At 30.2% G+C, this 11,890-nt stretch overlaps 1 protein-coding gene across 1 annotated transcript in view; it reads left to right on the top strand.

Moving 5' to 3' along the window:
- The first annotated feature begins 8,070 nt into the window (after window positions 1–8,070).
- Window positions 8,071–11,890, top strand: part of LOC8270489 (ferredoxin-dependent glutamate synthase, chloroplastic) — a 28,133-nt gene continuing 24,313 nt past the window's right edge. Inside the window, exon 1 of the mRNA XM_002526868.4 lies at window positions 8,071–8,613. Within this exon, the coding sequence (XP_002526914.1) occupies window positions 8,305–8,613 (309 nt within the window). The 5' untranslated portion in view covers window positions 8,071–8,304. The remainder of the gene's footprint in view (window positions 8,614–11,890) is intronic.

The following is an 11,890-nucleotide window of genomic DNA, read 5'->3' as shown; positions in this document are numbered from 1 at the left end:
ACTAGAAACCAAAGAAACACTAAAGTTTAGGATTAAAATTGCAAGTAGGCCATAAATGAATGAATTATAACTATTGAATTAACATTGTTAGTGAATTCAGATGTAAATTGTTAACGTCTTAATTCTTAAAGTACTAAAATATCACAAAAGAACTACTTCAAATTAAATTAAAAATAATTGATTATATAATGTGTTTGTTATTATCTTATGTAAAAAAAATTCTACTACCAAACAAAGTAATGAAACATATAATATAATGGTGATTTCATTACAAGCTTCATTTACATCCTACCAAACATAACCTAAATGCATCTGTGAAGGTTGAAATAAGAGCAACTAATTGGAATATGACATAATTAATTAGTTTAAATAAAGTTATTAAGATAATGTGTCATATATTTTTAATATTTTCAAATTATATTATATTAATTTTCATCGAGTTTAGTCTTCTATATTGAAATCTCAAACCACTAACATTAATGTATAAAGTAATTTAAACTTAGTAAATAAATTCTATAATATATCTAATATATTATTTAGTGCATGAATAAATTTTTGATAAATAGACTTGGTTATAGAATAGAATTGAGTCATTTCATAAAATAAAACTTCAATAGACTTTTTATGCTTTAAGATAAAGTAGATAGTTAATTTGACTCTTTATATATAGAGAGTCAAACTTTACTTTTTATGTTATATTTAATAAGAGCATATATAATGCACTCTTTAAATATGTCAAACTTTTTATTTTAAAGAGTCATATCATAAAATAACACTCTAATGTACTATTTATTCTTTAAATATAAAATAGAGAGTTGAGTTGGCTTGCTACATATGGAAAGCCAAACTTCACTCTCTATTTTATATTTAATAAATGCATTATGAGTTTTTATCCACTTGATTAATTGATATTTGTAATTCTTATTTTTGTATTGGTAAAAAAATTAAATCCATTAAAGTTTATGAAGACAAAAGTAAAATATAAAATGTCTATTGAACTTTTTACTCTTTATTTTTAAATATTTCTTAAGATGCACTTTATTATAGAAATTATATTCTTTAAAATAAAGAGCAACATTGAAAATACTTTAAATGTACTACAAAATTTTATGTACTTAATTAATTGATATTTATAATTCTTATTTTCTTATTGATAAAAACCTAATATGTATATATATATATATATATGCTGAAACAAAGAGAATAAACTAACAATAGCTTGCACCTATTATTTTTTATTAAACCAATGAATGCTAATTGTCGCTTATTACCTGGTCTTATATTAATTATAATTAATAAATATTTATAACTTGTCACCCTATCTGATTTAAAGCATCTCAATTTCATTCTCTTATCTAAATTCAATCGTGCATCACTTAAGTTGAAAAAATTAAAAAATTAAAAATAAATCTTGATAAATTCATCAAAAGCACCACCATCACATGATCTTACGACAAAGCTATGATCCACTCTCAAGCTCCATCATGCTATCAAAATTCTCAAAACATATCAACACATCTCCTATCTTGTCCACCCCAAGAATCACCAAAAGCCTTATAAACACTTGCTATACTATAAATTTTTAAGAATACGAGTCAGGTAGCATTGAATTATTATTTAAATGTACCCTTTTAATAGCAATGCATTGATGTAGATTTAAGAGATTCATTGCCTAAATAATGAACTTTTCTAAATATAAAAAATAGATTTAATATAACTATTTGATATATTTTTTAAAATAAAATCTAATTGCATAAAGCATGGGGATAGATGCTAATTAATAGAAAAATAAAAGATAAATTAAAATCATTAATGCTTATCAAAATAAAAATAAAATAAAGAGTAAAATATAAAAATTCCATGGGACTTAAATAAATTTTATTTACTCTTTATATTGAAATATTCTTTAAGATGTTATTTAATATATAAGTTTTGCTCTTTAAAGTAAAGAGCACAATTAGAGATGCTATGAGGAGGCTATAACTTAATGGCGTTTTGAGTACTCATTTTTTTTTACTTTATACTTAATCCTGTTGGTGAAATGATATTTATAGAACTTTGTATTTCTAATATTATAATTGAAAATAGAGATAAGTACAAAAAATACTACCTTGTGGTATCACTCATTTGCAAAAACGGGTGTGTGATTTATTTTGATAAACTACTACCATATGGTTTATTCCGTTAACAAATTATTAGCAAACATACTGTAATACCCGGAATTTTTATATATTTAATGAGTTTCTATTTAAGTTAATTTTAGCTTTATTTTTATTTGGTTTAATTTGAAAAGATTTAATGGAAATTTTAATATTAGTCAATTGAATGAATTACTTTTTCTATACCCAATTAGTTGAAATTTTAAGAATTAATTAAGTAAATTATTTGAAGGGTAGAATATATTTTTGGTTATTCTAATTTTCCCCCAATGTATATGTATATGTATAAATAAAATTATATATTGGAAAAATTATGGTAGAAATTGTAAGGGATGTTTTTATAAAAGAATTTTAAAAAATTGGTATTTTAATTGATTAGTGGTATTAAATTTTAAATTGGAAATTTATTTTGGAATAAGGATTGAAAGTATAATTTTATTTTTATGGGGTTTTAATGGAAATTTGTGAGTTTGGTATTTTTGTAAATAAATATGTCGGTCAGGGGTATTTATGTAATTATGTATTTACAATAATTCGGATTTGGCCCAAATTAATTAGTTAAGGGTTTAATTGAAAGGCTAAGGAAAAGTTTAGGGGTTAAATTGGAATTCTGCTAGATGAAATTGTAAGTAATTAATAAAGTTGAGGGACCAAATTGTAATAAAGAAAAGTTCGGGGTCCTAATGTCGATATTGAAAAGAATGGGATCGGGCAGAGAGAAAGTAGATCGGGAGAGAGAGAGAGAGGGTGATGGCCGAAGAAGAAGAAGAGGAAGGCGGTGGCGTCGCGTGGCGCTTGGTGGCCGGAGATGGCGGGTGCGGCGGCGGTGGAGAACCAGCTTCAGCAGCAGGAATCACGTGGGAGGAGTCCGGTCCCCGCTTCCCGGTGTTGGCGGCCGAGTCGAGTGGCGACGGCCTCCTCCTGGCTCTTCGGCGGCGGTGGCGACGCCTGGGGTGGTCGGAGTTGCAAGATCCGTAAAGTGAAATTTAGAGTGGCGGTAGAGCGTTTTTCGACTTTTTCTGACGAGCTCCGACGGAGGATGGACGATCGGAGGACGTATCCCGACTCTCTCAGCTCAAGCTTCGCATTGGCACCGGTTTCGTGGCGATCGGGCTTCGTTTGCAAATCGACGGCCGAGATTGTCCGTAAATCTCTCCGGATGATCGGGTGTCAGATCGAAAAATTAAAAGCGGGGATCGCCGTCAGTACGTCGTTTCGAGTCCGATGGTGAGTTCGGATCGTCGATCGGACTCCGGCGGCTGGAGGTGAGTCGACCGAGCGACCGAGCGTCTCGGTAATTTTCTCTGGCCCGTTAATTTTGTAATTTTTGGTTTAATTGTGTGTCTATTGGATTATATTGAGTATTTGATGATATTTGTGAGTCAAAAATAATTGTCTGTTAGTTTGCCTGCCTCGTGTTTTGTATTGTGTGACGGAGTCGGGAAAAATAGTGAAGTTGGGGACCCGATTCCCGTTGTTTAAATTGTTGGTTATTTGAAGTATTTTTCTGACAGGTCATGGACCCATTTTTACGGGGGGTAAATGTCCATGTTGTAGGGGAGGTTCTGCCGGATTTTCGGTAGAATTCTCCCGAGTCGAGATTCTTAGACAGTCAGTTCTAAGAGTCTAGACCTAGGATTAATGATCGATTGTTTCAGTATAATTGATAAATTATTTTTCCGTGATTAGATGATCTGTCTGTTCGGCTCGCTCCAACCGAGGCATCGGAGCAGAGCTAGAAGGTTGCCCAAAACCTGTGAGTTAAAGTCACTTAATCGTTGCACTATTGTTAAGTCTGAATTTAATATGTTATTTTGAAAGTTTATGCTTAATATGGTTATTAGTATCGCAACGTAAATAATTTCACTGGATCATTAATTATTGAAGATAATATAAGTATTATTATAGTAATGTTATGATAATACCAAATATTATCAGTTTTTCACATGAGTTGCATGATGTCTTACTCTAATTTGTTAATCGTTATTTTGATATGGTTGAATGACTTCTTTAGACAATAATATTTATTAAATGTGGCGATTGCGATTTGGAAAATGTGGCTTGTAGAATATAATGATCATGGACGGGTAATAAGATTTTATGGGTTCGCCCTCGGTCGAGCATGGCTCTACCGATTTGAGTAAATTCGCGAGTAATAAGATTATTATGAGTTTTGCCTTGGTCGAGCATGGCTCTCTGGGCTGATTTGAGTAAATTGCGGTAATAAGATTATTATGAGTTTTGCCCTGGTCGAGCATGGCTCTCTAGGCCGATTTGAGTGAGATGTCGGAGTAAAGGACCACAGTCGGTTCGCCTCCTCAGGCCGGCTTATTTGAATATTAAGTGACCGGACTGGAGTTAAGGACCTGGTTAAGCATTGCTCTCCGGGCGCCCGATCCTATTGGAATGAGATCTGGAGTAAGGTCCCAGTCGAGCATTGCTTCCGGGCGTAGGCTTATTTGGATACTTAAGTGACCAGACTGGAGGTAAGGTCCCCGGTCGAGCATTGCTCTCTGGGTTAGGGTTCTACTGAGCCACTCGTCCTGTAAAAATAAAAATATATTTTATTTATTTATTTATTTGGTATGATTATAATATGAGTTGTATTTACGTGCATGGTTTCATATCGATTCGAACGATTAATATTTTCCCGTGAAGACCGCAATAGTCTCTAGATTATTTGATTTTAACTCACTCGAGAGGTCCCATTTCTTGATTCTTAGTCTTCCGCGACTCTTACTCAGTAACCCTACTTCTTCTTCATCGGGTGGTGTTTGATTTGGTATGTCAAATTGTAAAAATCTTAGATTCTCCGCAGTTGCAATAGTAGAGGTATCAGTTGTAAATTTTATGAGTTTCGGGTCTCGCCTAATTTTTCTGGCAGACCGAATTAATTATGTAAAATGTAATTATTAAGATAATTTGTGGCTTTAATAATATAAATTTGAGATGAGATTTGTTTAAGTCAGTGAGTGTTAGGCTTACTACGAGTTTCGGTGGCCTTACGCCTACCCATTCCCTAGTGCCGGTCACGGGCCCTCGGGTGGGGTCGTGACACATGCTAACACTGTTTATTGGCTCTGGTTTCATGTTTTTGTAATTACATACCTTATGGTTTTTCTTTATAACACTTTTATACTTTGTGTGTTATCTTTTTATACTTTAGTACTAAATCAAATTAATATGATATATATTTTATAAGGTATTTCTTAAATTTAATTTGATTTTAATACAATAGTTATTTTCAAGTAATTTGATAGCTAAGTGATTGTTTGGGGCTTGAATTAAATGATAATAATATATATTTTTATAATTTCTAATTAAATTAAAAGATAATATTTTGAATATATTTTAAGTATATTTATAAATTTTTTAGACATATAATTATGTAGTATTATTATAAAATAATTTATTATTAATGGTTCATATTATATTAGTATCAAATCATAAATATTAATTCTATAAGTTGATTGGGATATGTAAGAGGCAAACGAAATAAAGTATAGGATATAAGAATATTACAAAGAAAAAATATAGGGTATGAAATTGTAAAAATACACTAGAGCTAATAAAGAGCGTTAGAATGTTTGACACTAATTTGTTAATGAAGTAAACTATAGGCTAGTCTTTTGTCACAAAATAAATCACATGCCGCATTTTGCCAAAGAGTGAAATCACATGATAGTTTTTTGTACTTATCCCTTAAATATAGTAGTAGACTTTTGTAATCAATGTTTATATCTTTTTTTATTGTTTGTGTAATTAACGCTAAATGAATATAAATGCTCATGAACTTTGATCATTTAATCAGTTTGATACTTTAGCTTTCGATTTAACTTAATAAACACTTAAATTTACTTTTTTAATAATCTTTTAATATTTTTTACATGTGTCTTCAATCAATACATCCACATGCATTACACAAAAATATTTAAGTACTTCAAAAAATAAAATTCAGGTGTATATTAAGTTAACTTGAAATTTAAAGTTGTTTCAATATTAAAAAGAATAAATTCAAGTGTCTGTTCGGTTAAATTAAAAGTTAAAGTGTTAAACTGATTAATCCATACAAGTTCAGAGGTATAAATACATATTTGCCCTATAATTAATTATATTAAATACATTGAAATAAAGAAATATGGGGCTGTAATCGAACCAAGCCGAATATCAATAAGTTCAGGTTTAGTTTATTTATTTTTAGTAGAGGCTCGAGCTCGATTCAAGCTTTTATAATGGAGCTCAAGCTCGACTCATTTGCAAATAATTAGGCTCACGAATAGCTTGAGCTCGATTTGTAACTAGCTCGGTTCGATGAACAGCTTGAACTTTGTCCGAATTTGATTCGTTAAGTAGTTGTATAATGAGAAAAGCTTGAGTTAGAGCTCGTTAAGCACAATTCAAGCTCGAGCTCAGGCTCGTTAAGCATTCTTCAATCATTAAATTAATCAATAGCAACATCTAAAAATATAGTAATGAATGATGAAAGTATCAAATTTAGTAAAAAATACAATAAAAATAACCAATATTAGCGTCTAAAGATATAGCAAAACATGCAAAAAAAGTATTACTAAAATAACATGAATGATGAAAGTAAAGACCAACAATGTATAAAAATTGCAAGAAGATATTAAACATATCACAAGTCTGTGTTAACTTAAAAGAACATATAAACTAGTTCCATAAATTTTTTTTTAGTGGCACTCACTTTTAATGAATAATATTTATAAAATTTAAATATAAAATAGCCGAAGTGTGATATAGTGAAATAGCTAAAAGTTTTTCATAATAATATATTAACTTATATAAATTATAGCCTTGATTTAATTTAACTTAGTTTACAATTTAATTACCATATATAAATATAAATAAGAATTCAATCCAAACTTTTAATTAAATTAAAATTTTCTCAAAGAAACTATATGATCCAACATTGATACTTTGCTCTATTGACTATAATATTCGAGTTGGACAAATATGAGAAATCTAAGAACTCAAGAGCATGAGACTGAAAAGAAAAGAATGTTTGCATTATATCTATATTGTGTGATTTACTTTATCCGGTATCAAACGAGAGCTACGAGTAAATATTTATAAAAAAATTATTTAATGCTCTATACTCTTATTTCTTTATTCTAAATTGAGAGTTATTTATTTTGATTATTTTTCTGCCCGTAATAGGTTTATGCGACACTTTTAATACTATCATATTTCTATTAATATGATTAATAAATTTTTAATATATGTGATTCAAGCCTATGGATAATATCATAGTTTTTTCTGTTAATTTATTGATTCATAAATTGTATTTCTAATTAAACACTCACTTTAATTTTAACAAATAATATATTAATTAATAAATAATTTAAAATAATTTTTATATTAATATACTAATAAAATTTTAAAGTTTTATAGAAATTAAAAGATTAAAAATAGATAAATTATTATTATATATTAAAATTTTATAAATTAATATTAAATACTAAAATTTTATAAATTAATATTAAATATTAAAATTTTATTAGATTATATCTATTATGCACGGATAACTATTAAAGTTTGAAAGTTTTCCCATACTCTTCATGCCTACTTAATTTGATATTATGTTTTTAAAGTAAACGAGAGTCCTTTCATGCTTGCATTTGCTCAACAACTTATGGGAATGGCAGGAAAAAAACACACATTAAATATAAATAAATAAATAAATAAATAAATGAAAAAAAGAACTAGAAAAGGGGCAAATGGCCTTTACAACACCCGAAAGCGAAAGTAGTAGTTGACTGTGACACGGTGGACCACACGCGCCCACAGCTCCGTCCAAGTTCCTCATAACAGCACACTATACTAACTAATAGACAGACTGAGAAACACACAACACAATTTTTAAACGACCAAATGAAATATAACACATTAAAATCATAGAAGAGAAGAAAAAAAGGGAATTAAAAAAAGATGAAATAAAGTCCAGAGAAGAGGCGGGTGGCTGCAGTACTTTCTCCTCTTTATCCACTCACCAATCCCCAAATCCTTTTTATTTCCTTTCTTCTCCACACGATCATTCCACACTACACTCTGACTCTCTCTCTTTAAAAAAAAAAAAGACGTTTCTTATTGTTCTGTTTCTCTGCACTCGCGCGTTCACTCAGTCATGGCTCTGCAAACGACGGCGTCTTCGTCGGCGTCGTCCTCTCAGCTTCTTCTAAACTCAGCTAGTAGTAGTTCCATTGCAAAGGCACCGTGTTCGGTTCTTGCTTATACTAATAAATTTAACAGTAACAATCACTTCTTTGTTGATTTCGTTGGATTATACTGTCAATCCAAACGAAGAAGTAGGAGAATTGGAGTCTCATCCTCGTCTTGTGATTCTAATTCATCGATTCAGCGGAACAGTTTCTCTCGATTTGTTAACTCCACTGTTCGTTCTCAGTCGCTTCCTCTACCTGATCTCAAACCAAAGGTATACTCATTGGAGTCGATTTGTTAACAGAACCAAACACGCCCTCAACACGTGTTTATCTGATTAGTTGCTTTCTCTTTTTTATTGTATGTATACTCATTTTTTTTTTTAATTTTTTTTTTCAAATCATTCCTTTTCATTTAGATAGATAAGCTAAAAACTTTGTTTGGCTTTGGCATCAACTTCTACATTCTTACTTTAGAAAATGTTGACTAATCAGTATCTTAGAACTTTAAATTAATCTACATATTTCTAATGATTTAGTTACTTTTGAGTTTCTGTTTGTCTTTGAATTTTAAGTTTTCTTAGAGTGATTTAGGATTGCTATTGTATTAATTTCTATCTCAAACATAATTAGATTCTTTCTTTAATACCTTATGGTATGTTCCTTATGTACTTTCTTGGGAGATAGAGTAGGTTATTTTAGTCAAATTCAGTTCATTTTGTTCTTTGGATGATCCGATTCCGATTATCTAATTTCCTTTGTGCACAGACGTTGTATAGCCTGTTTGTCATCATCCCAGATTAGGTGGTATTAGAACTAGGTTTCACTTGGCGCTTTTTTGTGGCATACTATAGAGGGGTTACTTGGCGAGTTTGGAGAAATACTTTTCCAATCTCAATTTTTATTTTAGTTTATTTTTTGAATTTTGAAAATTGCTTTTGCAAAAAGTAGGTAATTTAATGCATTTTTCAGAAACAGGTTTGAGAAAAACAATTTATAATTTTTTTTTAAAAATATACTAAATAAAAAAAACTCTAAATCTGCTTTTTTAACACCCAACAACAATCCCAAACACACTTAGAGTCTGAAGCAATCTCCTTGATGATGATAATTGTGATGGGACAAGTCTTACTAGAATTATTACTTTTGGATTGTGTGTATAATGGAAATAGCATTGGGGATTCCTTTTTGCAGCCAATTTATTCGTAGACAATATTCTAATTTGAGGGATTGTAAAGTCTTTGTTGGTAAGTTTACAAGAAGGATTTCATAAACTGGTCCTTTAGTTCAATTATTAGGTGGAAAGTAATAGGTTAACACGGCTACTTTAAATGTCAAATATGAGGCAGCTGATGGGTGGAATGTGCTTCAAAGGTGAAGAAACTGGATCATTTAAGTTGGAAATTGGATAGGTGCTACAAGAGATTGAAGAATTTTTATGCTGGCAGTTTAATTTTCAGTGTGCATTTAAAGCATGAAAATCTAGATTCTGTTTAACCATCAATAACTTGACATTGAAAGTTGCAATTAACAAAACCAAGAGGGTAAGATCCAAATGCAATTTCTTGAAGTTGAAGAAAATCAAATCGGTGAAGCTGAAAAGTAGCAAATTGATGATAATTCAAAGAAGATTTGGAGACTACCAAAGGAATTAAATTTTGGTGAAACTAAATCTAGATCTAGTAATCTTGCAAAAGAGGTTAATGAAGCTGGTGAAAACGAAAATGTAATAAAGATATTGAAGCATTGCTAGAAAAGATTGCGTTGAGATTCACGAAGTTGCTGAAGTAAATTTATTTGGAAAATTAAGTGTTAATGAAGAGAGCAAGGATGGATTTTTGGTAGCTCAAATTGTTGAATTTTAAGATGAGCTTATAACCCATAGGTCTTATGGTTCTATTTTCTGGCGAGCTGCAACTTTTCATTCTATTGGATTTAATGAATTGATATGCTTTATTGCTTCTTTATTGGTGAATATGTGAACCACTTGAAGATAAGAACGAATTGAGAGCTATTTAGTAATAATAGGAACTTTATTGTTTAAGGGTCATCATTGCTATATTTAGAATTCATTATTTTTAATTGTATTGTAGCTATTCAGGGCTTTTTTTTGTTATTGTTTAAGTTCTTTTGTTTTTTGTATAATTTCGTTTTTTAAAAATAGTACGAGTTTGCTTCAAAGTGTTTCAATTTTTTTCCATACTTTTCCTTAAATTAATAGAGAATGTATGATAAACCATAAACTTATTGGTTTCAGGAATCTTACTGTACAATCGTTAATACACACCTTTTCCTCTTTATCCTCTATCTTATCCTATAATTTTGCAAATCATGCTGAATGGATTTTAAATTTTGCATTCTTTTCCATTCCTTTAACATAATCTCATATACTCTTCCTACCAAAGCTTGCTATATAGTCATCATTGGAATTGTCCAAAATCAATTCCAATCGTAACTTAATAACTCTGTTAGAACTCCAAATTTATTAATATTTTTTGGTGGTGAATTTCTTTTAAAAAGAAACAGTACAACATTAATGTGGAAAAGATTAATAGATAAATATACTCTTACTTGAAATAGCATCATTAAATCTAGAAGGGACTATTGGTGAAAATAACGCCTCTCCCTCAACATATTGGTCTTTCACAAATACAGCTTTTCTTTGTTTTCTTTAAAGGGATTTTTGTATGTGATTTTCCTTTATTGGTGAATTTGAATTTTCCCCTTGACGTACAATAAGTTAATTCTTTTTTCTGATTAATGAGGGTATTGAGGAATAGAAAGTATAAACCCTTTTCACAAACACAAACATAGTAAATTATAGATAGTTTTTAGTTGTTTAACTTAGGGTTTTTCTCCTCGTAGTTTTAGTATTCATATGGTATTTTCTATCTGGTAATTTCTATTCCTTGTTTATTCAGTTTTTTATTAATTTTCTTCTACTTTATGAATATGTGTCACATGTATTTATTAGGGTATACAGCAGCTGACCTCTATGAAACTCAGTTCTGTTTCCCTTTTTGGTGGTCTCTACAGTAGATTCAAGGATGTTTAAGGTGTAGATGTAATGTAATCTAGCATTGAATCGTGTGTTAGTGTCAATGCTAGATCAATTTGGCACCAGCTTTATATGGTTTAGGAGCTAACTTAGTAGTGCCATATCTAATTAGATGTATTAATGCAAATTGAGGATGTCTGAATTTTGCTTGACAAGAAGGGAGAGTTAGATTGATAATGTGGATTGAAGTGGTAAATCATGATTTTAATCCAAAAGATGACAGAGAACAGAATAGAAAAAAATGATAGGGGTTTTATATGGTGGAGAATGGATTTGGGATGTGAATAGTTGCTAAGTTCTGCATTTGGTTTCAGAAATACTGTGGGAAGAAATAGTAAAAGAATGGTAAGATTTAGATAAATCTAGACAGTTATGACTAGGAACAAATCATACCCTTTAGAAAGAACATAATGCTGCTTAAATACTCTCCAATAATTTTAATTAAGGTTTAAAATTATGCAGCCTGCTCATTCATGTCTCCTTGATTATCCATC

Source organism: Ricinus communis, chromosome 10 (genome assembly GCF_019578655.1).
Source record: "Ricinus communis isolate WT05 ecotype wild-type chromosome 10, ASM1957865v1, whole genome shotgun sequence".
Taxonomy (NCBI): domain Eukaryota; kingdom Viridiplantae; phylum Streptophyta; class Magnoliopsida; order Malpighiales; family Euphorbiaceae; genus Ricinus; species Ricinus communis.
Note: the sequence above shows the minus strand (reverse complement) of the source record. Positions and strands in the feature narration are given on the sequence as shown.